General features: G+C 41.8%; 1 protein-coding gene across 2 annotated transcripts in view; it reads right to left on the bottom strand.

Moving 5' to 3' along the window:
* Positions 1-12,960, bottom strand: part of LOC109520915 (interleukin-1 receptor accessory protein-like 1) — a 222,431-nt gene that overhangs the window by 99,235 nt on the left and 110,236 nt on the right. For both annotated transcript variants that reach the window (XM_019878514.1, XM_019878515.1), the window contains exons 4-5: positions 5,217-5,403; positions 4,487-4,640 (exon numbers count right to left, since the gene is read on the bottom strand). In XM_019878514.1, the coding sequence (XP_019734073.1) occupies positions 4,487-4,640; positions 5,217-5,403 (341 nt within the window). The remainder of the gene's footprint in view (positions 1-4,486; positions 4,641-5,216; positions 5,404-12,960) is intronic.

The following is a 12,960-nucleotide window of genomic DNA, read 5'->3' as shown; positions in this document are numbered from 1 at the left end:
GGGGGGGGTTCTAATTTTGCTGGTCTTAAACTAGTAGTGTTAAAATGTAATTTAGTGACGAAGGAAGGGCGTTAATATAAGGATGACAGAGTGACGGACTGGGATGGCCTGAAATAACGAGGGACTGACAATGAAGGACTTCTGTCAATCACGGATGGGCCCACTCCTATCCATTTGTTGACAATATTCTTTTTGCAACTTGTCGACTCTCGGGTTCAAGGTAGATAAAGAGCCTCAGAGTGACGGGGCATCAGTTAGTGCAAAAGGAGGAGGCACATGGATTTAATGCCAAGACAATGCATTTCCATGACTTTTGGGTTAGTTCGATGCTCATACCGCAAAGCATGCCTGACAGTTTGCTGGCTCACCATATAAAAGGCTGGCAGAAGAACAGCTCATTAACTCCAGTGACAGTCTATTTTGCACACAAGAGTTGACAATCCCTCCGCTGGATCCTGCTTAATCAAAAATATCACACTTTGCACTTTACATAGAGAATAAAGAAAACTTTAGAATTTCACCTAAAAAACGAGCCTCACTTTCCAGCAGTCGATGAGGAGTCTCATTATTATTCTTGCCTTCATTGTAATTAAATGGAATCTGACCTTTTGTCTAACTGGGTCGCTTTGAGATGGACTGCAAGCTGTTGATGGAGGTGAATGAGAATGCTTTGTTGGTGATGGGAATTATCAACGGGAGGTTGATGATAACAATGCTTTAAGTTATGAGTTATAAGAAGTACTTATTCTGGTGATGATTGAAAGGTCACGTCTAGCAATCTTAGAAGTTCCACGAACAAAGTTTATCAATTCAATACTTCCTCTCCTCTCTGAATTTCATCCTCTGGTCAAAGTGGAAATTTGTGGTTGAATGTGGAATGGCAATGCAGAAGGAAAATGTTGTTTCACACAAATCAAAGGCTAAATAGTTTCATGTCATGTTTCGTATTGTCGAGCAGCCACTGTCCTTAAAAAAATAAAAAACAAACCAAAAAAAAACAATTGTATTGACACAGCAACCACGACAGAACCAATGGCGACTGTGCTCACAAATGTGTTTATTTAATTCTATGTAAATTCTACCCTAATCTTTGCCCCTGTCTGGTGGACAACATTCATACTCTCTGCCATGATGTGCAGCTTTCTAGCAGGTGGAGCTGCTGCACGAGGCTGCTGTGTGACCGGCTGTGAGTGTGAGTGATCGTGACGGGGGAGAAGCTCTGCAGCTGCCGCTGCTCGATGGGGAGCGAAACCGCAGAGTGACAGAAGAGAGTTGCCAACATCAATGCAAAAGACAAAGTCGCTGAGGATCGGTAACTTGTAGGGTGACCAACCATCCTCTTGCCCAGACATGTCCACTTTTTTTTTACACCCTGTTCGGCCATCCAGGGGAGTTTTATCAATTCATGAATTTTGGACAAGTGTGTGGAGCAGTTGTGCTCAGTTACAAGCGCGAGAGCCAGAGAAGCTACAGTATTTGCTGTTGAAATGGGGCGGATTGCAGACCCGGTCCAATAAGGAAGCAATATGACATCCCGTTCATTCGTCTGTGTTTCACCACCGTGGTTGAAGTCACTGGGCTGACAGGAGTGTGATTACGATTCAGAGCTGAGGACGGTGACGACACACATAAAAAAGTAACATTATGCAAAGCTCGATTGTACATATATTTTTATGTATAATAAAAGTTGGAGAGCTCAAAGCTCATATGGATACAGAAAAACACACAAAAGTTGTAGGATGTATGAGAGTTCATGAGCCAAGTTGCTTGAGTTGCTTAATTGTTAGACCAGGGAACCAGGGCTTTCATCGCAGTCAAGTTAACTAATCAGATGGCTAGTCTGATGATCTGAAAAATGTTATTTCAAGTTTCTTTTTAAGGAAAAAAGACACACACACACACACACACACACACACACACACACACACACACACACACACACACACAAAAAGACGGTTTGGAGTTTGGACTGAAGTTCTACTGTCCTGCTGGGAACACAGGATGGAGAAGATTATTAGATTAATTATGAGGACAAAAATGAAAGACTGAAGTGAATTTTTTTTTCTTTGTTAAATTACCTCTTTGTGAGACTACTGTTTGATTATTTACAGTGGTACCTCTACTTACAAAATTAATTGGTTCTAGAAAAAAAATTCTTAACTAGAAAATTTTGTGAGTAGAGATGCATTTTCCATGTAAATGCCCTAATTCGTTCCAAACGACCCAAAATTCAGACATAAATGTTTCCTAAAGCATAAAAATCCATCAAAATATCTAACAAATACATTTTGCAATTAGATTATTCCATAATAAATGTGAGTTCTGCATCATGTAAAACACAAAGAATAAAGAATAAAAATGATGGTCACTTAACTTTTAACTGCGTCCTCATCGTTTTTTGCCCTCTTTAGTCCATGTTCTCTCAGAAGTGGTTTTTGCTTGGTGTCTTGTAAAGAACTGATCCAAGGACGTTTGCTTTTGTCGGTTTTTAACAATCCTTCGAAAATGTCCAAGGCGAACATCAGCAAGGTGACCGATCACCCGACTGGTGAACACTTTTTCTGGGTGATTCACATTTAGGTAAAACTATCGGAACGCCTCATGGCCCGAGGGATGCTGCATCCACACCGATCTATCCACACGCATAACGGTAGAAGTCCTTCTTAGCCAATGGGATGCCAAGATGATGCTCTGTAATAGCAAATGGCAGAGCAGCTAGAAGTATGTTGCCTTCAGGAAACTCGGGGCTGCGAGTAGCAGGCCATACTGTAATTTTTACCTTTTGTATCTTGAAATTTCTTTCGCAATATTTTCCTGTTGAGACGTTTCATAACTTGAAAATGTCATATGAAGAGACCTTCGTAAGTAGAGGTACCACTGTACACGATTACACTGAAAAGATAGTAAGAAATATTTTGCTCAAGATGGATTTTGGACAGAAAGGGTATTACAAAGTATTTAGAACGTTGTCGTATTTAGCTAAACATCCCAAAAGGGAGCTAGTATTTTTTTTTCTACCTTTGCATGGGAAAATATATTGAAAAATGTTGCCATTGTGATACCGGCACGTGGAGTGCAGAATGCAAATTCATGTGGAAGTGGACATTTTTAATCTAACTTTGACCAATCAGATGCAACCTGAAATGTGCATTGCCATCCAAAAGGAGAAAAGTATCTCGGGGCATTACTAACTCCAAAGAATTTAATTACTGTAGATAAGAATACAGTCATACTTGTCCGCATGAAATAAAGTATTCCATTAATTAGATGTCATTTCTTATGATATATGCTAATTCTCGCAATAGTATTGATATTGCAATATGCAACAGCCATATTGTATGTTTTCCCAAAATCGTGCCTACTTTAAAATTATTAGAGTTATCGTCTGAGTATCTTTTCAGTAGGCCAGGTGAAGTGCTCTCTTTTCTGGAAATCAGAATATTGTCACCCTCATCAAAGTCCCCAGAGCAGTTCAGAATAACAGAAAGAAAAACTTGAAAACGCTTTGGTGGAGTTTTATACTTCAAGATTGTTGATTCCGTAATTTCACTGTCACTAAAAGAGGAATTGCAACTCAGACAGATCATCCAATCATCATGCATAAGGCGAGCATTCAGGCCAGCCCACGGCCCCTGTAGATCCCCCCCACCCCCACCCCTCCCAGAGACGCTGAGTGTTGGATGGGCGGGGTAAAGCCCAGCATTTATCCCATGACTGTCTAAAAGTACAATGAGCAAAACAAAAAGTACACAGCGTCAATCAACCTGTTGTACATCCGTATCTCAGTGTCTGAATAGCAGATACAATATATCGAGATTAAGGATGGTGTAATGGGTGATTTAAGACTTTACTTTGCCTCTAGTGCAGTCTGCCTTTGTCCCCTTACAAGGACGGAAAAGTCATCAGATAGCAGCTAACAGCCAGCGCTTATATCAACTCGTGCCAAAGAACTGACGGGAGCCACTGATCCAGCTGAAACTTTCTTACGCTGTTGTTTGGCCCATGTAGGGGCAATTTCTTTTGGATTGTGACAGAAAATGGGGGTTTCACCAAAATGAGATTTCTGAGACTAAACCACTCAATTGGATCGAATGTTCCACAATCAATTAAGATCAAAAGTGTGTTTTCCTTTTTTGCATATCTTGGGGGCCGTTGCTCAAGTCAACTACATGCACAGTCATTCCTAGTCTAGATTAACAGTAAAAGAGAAGTTGAATGGCATAGTTGACCATCTCTGGGCCAATCGCGTCTATGAGCCCTTGGCCACACTAATTTGGCACTTATGTGAGAACGTAGGGTTTTTGCTTGAGTTTGCTTTTGAAGGGGTCGAGGGTGGGGCGGAGGAGAGAAATTTAAACTTCTATGACAGATTGTGGAAATTTTATTTTGCTGAAACACTTTTAAAATGTTCCGATACAGAAAGTCTTTTAAGAGGTACCAAACTACTTGAAAAAAAAAAGACTCTTGACTTTGAATTTTTCCTTACCTGTGACAGACAGTTCGGTGGTCCTCCGCACCACAAAGTTTCCAAACTGTAATTCACAGGTGTAATTCCCAATGTCATCTTCTCGAACTTCCTTGATGGAGAGGGTGTCCCTCCTCCTCTCGATTGTCTGTCTCCATTGCTTTGGCATGCACTCCTATGGTATAAGCAGAGGAAAGAGGTGAAGCATCTGCTGCATGCGTCGTATGCACTGATCGGCGAAACCACAAATTAAAATACAATTTAAACTGTCTTTTTGGGGGTATTGTATGTCCTTCACAGTTCCTACTCTGTTTTTAGACTTGGGTCTTTACACGTTGCCAACCCCAATTGCTGTGTCCCAAGTCATCTGGTAGTAAAGGCCTTCCTTGGCATCACAACACTTATGAGGGAACGGCTTGACCAGTGGATGACTGAAAAAGGGATCTTTTCACAAAATAATTTCATGGACACATTAAGAGACCCGGGAGCTGTTTTCAACTGTGAAAAATACATCGTACACGATGTATCTGTTCAAATGAAGGGGACCGAAGAGATCTATTCCAATCCCCGTTGTATTCATTTATGGATTAGGTTGGGGTCTCGTTTCAGTTCCGTGGTGTATATCACTTAGACCAAAGAGGCATGAGGTTGTATGCTTTATGTTATAGTATAGACAGGGAGGCTTTGTATTTAATGTTTAAATGAAAGGCTTTAGACATCACGGCACACAAAGATAAATATTTATTTCTACCTTATACCAAACAATCTGGGGCTCGGCTCCTGTCTGGATATAATCTTCGATGCCTGTGCAGGTAATGTCCTTGCTTTTGCTCAGCTCTGCCTTCTCAAAGAACCTCATCTTGGAGTTGTAACAGAGGTCTGTGTCATTTTCTGCCACGGTGAGGGACATGGACACCTTCATGCAGTAAGTGGAGTTTCTGAAAAATGAATGAGAACACATGATTAATACAAATCTTTCTGGAGGAAGTTTCAGTTTTAAGGAACGAGTGTAAGCAATGTTCATCCCTTTTTTTGCTGTACTTGTCAAGTGATGACAAATCATACATTGAGGTATGGACATTAATACTTTCATGAATGATGAGTCTTGATTTTCCCTATTAAGCAGGAACTGTTTGGGCTAACAGAAATAATTTGCTGCAGTTAATGCCAATTGCATCATCCATGAGGATTTGACGTGGCGTGTTATAAAGCACCTTCTGTAGTTTAGAAACTGATTTATAACCCAAATGCATTCAAATTTAAATTGGAAGCTTATGCTCAATGTTGAAAAAAAATGTGAATATAAGAGTCTGATCTGGTTTTACAGCTCTGGTATGCATGTACCAGTCCGATGGGATTGCGATCATCTAGATATGCCTTCATCGAGAAAGATGCAAAGCATTGGCAGGGATCCCAAGATGTTGTCGTTAATAAAACCATGATTTCAAGATTGCGTCAATTCGAGTAACTCATTCCAGAATGTATTGTAAGAATCAACAAATACACTTTGATATGGTACACCATGTCAGGGAGAGGAACAAATGGGACTCGCCACTGATCAGTGGGTCAGTTGGAGCACCTTTTCTCTTTGCCGACACTTGCTAAAAAGCCATCAAGCAAGCTGATTTGCAGCAAATACCTCCTGGTGAACAGACCAAACAAATGGACAGTCTTTAGCAAAATCTCATTTCTAAATTCTCAAAGCTTGTCGCACAAATTGAGCTGAGCCAACAAACAATAACAAACATGGCAAATCCTGACATTATTATGTTGCATTAGCTGCTTGGCGGATTAGCAGGCACACTGGTCGACAGTTACGGCAAACAAATCTTCAAACTTGCCAATGCCCAACACTTAGGGTAATTGTGGTTTTGCATGGTGGCCGGATGCAAATGTAACATGATGTGGAGATTATCCCAGACAACTTTCAGCAGATGGTCTACTGAGCAAATGGGATCCCATGGGTTCACGTGTTTCCCTGTTGCACAGGGAGGGGGCGAGTAGGTGGCGGGGCGGCACTGTGTCATCTGCTCTGCTTGAATGAGCAAAGAAACGGGCCAACATTTTGTCCTCCAATAGTCTTTCCAACATTCCAAATCCATCTTGGTGCTTTTTAAGCCAGGGCGAGTCACCCAGTGTCATAAGCAGGAAGGGAGTGCCAGGCTCAACCGTGCCCTGTGTACTCCAAGCACTCACTGTTCTTGGAGGCCTATGTGGCACGTGCTGTAGCAAGTGACACAATACCATGGCATTAATAGGCGATTGTGCCCATCAAATGTGTCACACTGAAGCAGATATCCACTGTCAGGGCAATCTTATATCACGTCCTGCATACATCAGTTGTGATAGGTGACAGTGACTGTGGAGGGCATGGAGAGGACTCCAGAGTCAATATTCTGGAAGTCGAGTAAACGCACACTAAAATGTGATGGAGGGATGCAGAATTCAAGTGTGGTTATTATTATAACTTCCTGTTATAGAGTACATTGTTGTTCAAGAGCTTCCACTTTTAAAACACAACAGTCCAAGCATCAAAGGAGACACAACATAGCAGCCTCATTTTAATGTGGTTGTGGTAGCTACACTGAAGCGGGCAGAAGACAGCACAAAGGTTCACAGTCTTCTTCTATACTTAGCTAGCGAGTCTGTTCTTTGACGATAGCTGTGTCCAAATTCGTAGGCTGTGTCCTCTAGGACCCTTCGCAGACTGGGTCCTTCGAAGGCTCCTCCTCCGTGGCAAATTTGGACAGCCGCAATGTCATTTGTCTAACAATGAGGGGCCGCTTGTGCCTGGTGCTTCGGCTAGAGTCCTCCAATGAAAGCATGCAGAACTACTAAAAGTTCCATCAGTCTCCCCCTTTACAAAAATTACGAATAAATTATGAAACAGTAAATTATCCATCCATCACTGCTTATTCTGAAGAGGGTCACGGGAGGTTGCTGGAGCCGATCCCAGCTGACGTCGGGCAGTAAGCGGGCTACACCCCGAACAGGTCGCCAGTCAGTCACAGGGCACATATTGAGACAAATGACTCACATCCATACCGTCACTGAGTGGGAAGTGATCCCACACAGTCTCTATTTAGATATTGAGAAAATGATCAGTGAACGAAATGAGAACTTTCACAGTAGAGTAACAGAAATACAGGTCAGAAAGTAAAACATTTTAAATTAGACCTAAAATTAGATTAGACTAAGAAATAAATTATTTAAAAAATACTAGATTTGGATCGTATTAAATTTATTTTTGTAATTCAACGGTTTTGTTTAAAATATTCAAGCATGATAGTAAAATTGTTTGAACATAATATTTCACCATAGGACTGAATTAAAATAATTTTTTTAAGCATAACACACAACAGTAAACTAATGAGTTGACTCTCAAATGAAAAGTTGAAATTGAGATTATACTCTCCCCAAATCGCCGACACTAACATTTTTCATAACCAAATGTGTGCAAAGAAAAATGCTATTTTTCTTCAAAATATGTCTTTGACCTTTTTTTGTTTTTATGTCTGGCTGCAAATTTAATAGCAATTACCCCAATCTGTTGGGCTCTCAAGTTTGAAAATGTCACTCATACTAATGCTTCACCAGCCAAGGACCTCACCGCATGGACATTTGGTGTGCGCACTGGACATTATTTTCATATGAACCAAATCCCTTTAGCTCTTTTTTATATATAGTGTGCCACTCAATTACGGTGTAGATGTGGGTGTGAATGGTTGTTTGTCTCTACGTATATGCCCTGCGACTGACTGGCGACCGGTTCAGGGTGTAAATCTGCCTTTCACCTGAAGCCAGCACCCTTCCACAACCCAGTTCAGAATAAGCGGTGTTGAAAATGGATGGATGCAATTTTCATCTCGCAGGCTGGATATCGCGGTCAGACAAGGCAATGATCAAACTGCCGGGTGTGATGCCCAGTTCAGAGTTTTATGGGTTCAATCCACTCTTTTTCTGTTCTCGTTCACATTACAGAAACATGTGACAATATTATTATTGTTCTTGTTATGAATAAATAAACTTGTCCTACAAGGACAAATAGAATAATAATGTTGATTATTTTATCACCACTATGTTCAACAGTGTTTTGGTTTTGCAGATACTTTCCGAAAATAATTCTGACTTCATTATTACACTGATTTGCTGTATCACTGGTCATTTTAGGTCAATTTTTAATGCCCACGGAAATTCTACTTTCCAGATTCAAAAACAAGATTTGCTCAGACTTCCCTCTCCCCAGCTCTTCCCGGCGATTCCCAAGGCGTTACGACAGTAGTGATGTCTTTATGCCAACCAGTAAAGCTTACAAATTCCGGTGAAGCATCTGATGTTGCTGATTGTAAATAAAAGGCACCACAGTGATTTGACAACCACCAGACAATGCCTAACACCTGTAGGGATATAATGATGTGATTTTTCTGAATCCCTTAATTGAAATAACACTTCCACGTGGGAAATGAATCGATGGGTAAAATGCCAGATCATCATTTCTCCTCACAATAACACTGGCAAAATCTCCAAGTTCATGCAGGCACGATTGACTGAAGAGAACATTTAATTTATGAGTATGACGTTATAGTGAATTTGATTGGCAGGGAAAATTCAACATAAAAAATCGGCTTAAGTCCGCAAAGTCAAGCGAAAAACAGCCTCAAGCTTGACACAAGAATGAGGAGAGTGGTCAATGGCATGGATCTTATGACACTAACAATCAAAATGATTTCCTCCCCAATCTCCTGCCTCATGTCCACGGTCCATATAAAACTCAGATTAAGAAAACATATAGCTGGCCCACCTGTCTGTAATCAGTGTTCCAATTAGTACATGGTTTTATATATAACCAAATCGGTGCCTGTGGTATTGCTCATCTCAACTGTCCAGCTTGGTTAATCAGCCTGAATCTCGTAATTAGACCAAGGGTTAACTTGCTCCAATTAGTATGCGTCTTGTGCAGCATTGATCTAGAGCTAGCTGCATGCTTCCTTGTTACGGCGTTCACCAAGGGCAGCTTGAGCTGCCTATGGACAAAATGCATGGCAACTCAGAACATATTTCCAGTGGAAGGATTCGGAGGTGTACAAGCTTCCGCTTTCCGTTTATTCCAAGATACCAGGACGCCGTCTGGAGGAAAACGAACCTCATTCTTTAAAACTGTGTTAGCATGAGAAGTGTGATCTTCCTGTTGTTGGAACAAACCTTCTTGTCCCCCTTTGTCAAAAGGGGGACCACGACTCTGGTCTGCCAATCCAAAGACATTGTCTCCAATGTCCACGCGTTGTTGTTGAGGCATGTCAACCAGGACAGCCCCACAACATCCAGAGCCTTTCGGAATTACGGGCGGATATCATCCACCCCTGGTGCTTTGCCATCAAGGAGCTTTTTGATCACCTCAGTTCCTTCAGTCCCAGAGATAGGAGAGTCCACCTCAGAGTCTCAATTTTCTCAACGCAAGACGCGTTGGTGGAATTCTTTGAAGTCTTTGAAGAATTCTCCCCACCGACTCATAACGTCCCGAGTCGAGGTCAGCAGCACCCCGTCTCCACTATACCCAGTGTTAATGGTGCACTGCTTCCCCCTCCTGAGATGCCGGATGGTGGACGAGAATTTCCTCAAAGCTGTCCAGAAGTCGTTTTCCATGGCCTCGCCAAACTCCTCCCATCCCCGAGTTTTTGCCTCAGCAACCACCGAAGCTGCATGCCACTTGGCCAGCCGGTCAGTTGCCTCCGGAGTCCTGCAGACCAAGAAGGCCGGAAAGGACTCCTTCTTCTCCTTGAGAGCATCCCTTACTGTCAGTTATATCGCATATGCCTACTTAATTTTCAGTCAGCATGCCTGTACCCACTTCTAAACCCACCCCTGGATGCGCACCCTTCAGTAATATCTGTTGAATTAGATTGTCCATTTTTTCCCCAGTGATTGTGAAGCCATGACCCACCTCTGCCTCTAATTAGCTGTTACTCGCTTCCTTCGCTGATTAGATTGGTTAACTTCAGGCATGAGTACCGATGAGCCAATCAGAGGCACACTAGGGTGGGTCATGCCGAGTAAAATAGTGCTACCACATCAAGTGATTGACAGGTCCCTCTGTCTCCTTGAAATATGCGTGATTATTGAAAATGCGAGAAGGCGTCTTTCGAGTGAGTGGCACGTATCCAGAGAAGAACATACATTCAGTAAAGACTTCATTCTCAGGTAAATGGAAGGATGTCTTTTCAAATTAGTCATTCAATTAACTACTGGCAATATGACTGAACATTTAGACGAAAAGAGATTTCGTCACCAGTAGTTGACCTGTGTATGCCAGCTAACGTTCTGAAGCGGTATCCTAACATTAGCTTGGATCTCGCTCCATTAGGATAATGTGGGGATCCCCGTGCAATTGTTAGTTTTCAGTAAGTGGATAATTAACCCAGCTTGCTAAGAATTTAATGTTGGACTGCAATGTTGGATGAAACTGTAATACATTCCCAGAGATTTTCTCAGTATCAATAAAGCTTGTTTGTTGTTTTCATGTCTAAATTAGAAGGTTAGTCGAGTTACTTAGCCCTCATTAACCGACATAATCTAGTTTTATGTTACAGTAGCTAGGTTGGTAATTGACTTTAAAATAAGTTAAAACACAAGAATGGGGACAAACTTTACGGTTCGGCCTAAAAGAACATTTAGGTCAAACCAGACTTTTTATTTTGTATAGGCCCAGATAACCATGAAAAGGAAGGGAGGTATTGCTGATATTGCTCTTTTGTCAAGAGGCACAAATCAGTCCCCGACAGATCCCAGCAACCCAACCAGCTGCCTAGACAGGTCCCATCCTCGAGCGAGCGAGGCAAGGCAATGTGGGCAGAGACAAGGACAGTCTACAGCCACCAGGTCATGGTCACACAGGCATGTCATTGCATCGCCAGTTTATTGAAAGTTGAAGCCTGACACTGTAACAAAAGGTGATTTTGACAGATTATCTCGCATTTTGAATATTGGCGTAGCTTGTAACAATAGATGAATTTATGTGTGATGCTATTTTATTGCCCTTATATTTATAGTATTTTCTATGCATTCATGTTTTACCAGAGATGGGCACTTTATCCTATTTTGCTGGTCCGTCCTCCATCCGTGACCTGGGCACCCTTCCGTGATCGTCCCTCCGCCCTCATCATGTATTGGCGGATGACACATGCAAGTCAGGCTAGGCATGTTTCTGTCAGTCGTTAGTGAAATGTGTGTCTGTAGGTACTTGACCCTGTTAGAATCTCAATCAGAATCATCTTTATTGTAGAACACACAAGGAATTTGTCTCCGGTAGTACAGGCTACCCTAATATTGCAATAACAAGAAACTACGATAAACAAGGACATGACATACAAGTATCGAAATACTTTCCATAATGTAAGCGTACCATTGTGCAGTAGTACCATCCATTTTTTCCCCAGTGATTGTGAAGCCATGACCCACCTCTGCCTCTAATTAGCTGTTACTCGCTTCCTTCGCTGATTAGATTGGTTAACTTCAGGCATGAGTACCGATGAGCCAATCAGAGGCACACTAGGGTGGGTCATGCCGAGTAAAATAGTGCTACCACATCAAGTGATTGACAGGTCCCTCTGTCTCCTTGAAATATGCGTGATTATTGAAAATGCGAGAAGGCGTCTTTCGAGTGAGTGGCACGTATCCAGAGAAGAACATACATTCAGTAAAGACTTCATTCTCAGGTAAATGGAAGGATGTCTTTTCAAATTAGTCATTCAATTAACTACTGGCAATATGACTGAACATTTAGACGAAAAGAGATTTCGTCACCAGTAGTTGACCTGTGTATGCCAGCTAACGTTCTGAAGCGGTATCCTAACATTAGCTTGGATCTCACTCCATTAGGATAATGTGGGGATCCCCGTGCAATTGTTAGTTTTCAGTAAGTGGATAATTAACCCAGCTTGCTAAGAATTTAATGTTGGACTGCAATGTTGGATGAAACTGTAATACATTCCCAGAGATTTTCTCAGTATCAATAAAGCTTGTTTGTTGTTTTCATGTCTAAATTAGAAGGTTAGCCGAGTTACTTAGCCCTCATTAACCGACATAATCTAGTTTTATGTTACAGTAGCTAGGTTGGTAAGTGACTTTAAAATAAGTTAAAACACAAGAATGGGGACAAACTTTACGGTTCGGCCTAAAAGAACATTTAGGTCAAACCAGACTTTTTATTTTGTATAGGCCCAGATAACCATGAAAAGGAAGGGAGGTATTGCTGATATTGCTCTTTTGTCAAGAGGCACAAATCAGTCCCCGACAGATCCCAGCAACCCAACCAGCTGCCTAGACAGGTCCCATCCTCGAGCGAGCGAGGCAAGGCAATGTGGGCAGAGACAAGGACAGTCTACAGCCACCAGGTCATGGTCACACAGGCATGTCATTGCATCGCCAGTTTATTGAAAGTTGAAGCCTGACACTGTAACAAAAGGTGATTTTGACAGATTATCTTGCATTTTGAATAT

The sequence above is a fragment of the Hippocampus comes genome, unplaced genomic scaffold (assembly GCF_001891065.2).
Source record: "Hippocampus comes isolate QL1 unplaced genomic scaffold, H_comes_QL1_v1.1 scaffold345, whole genome shotgun sequence".
NCBI classification, from domain to species: Eukaryota; Metazoa; Chordata; class Actinopteri; order Syngnathiformes; family Syngnathidae; genus Hippocampus; species Hippocampus comes.
Note: the sequence above shows the minus strand (reverse complement) of the source record. Positions and strands in the feature narration are given on the sequence as shown.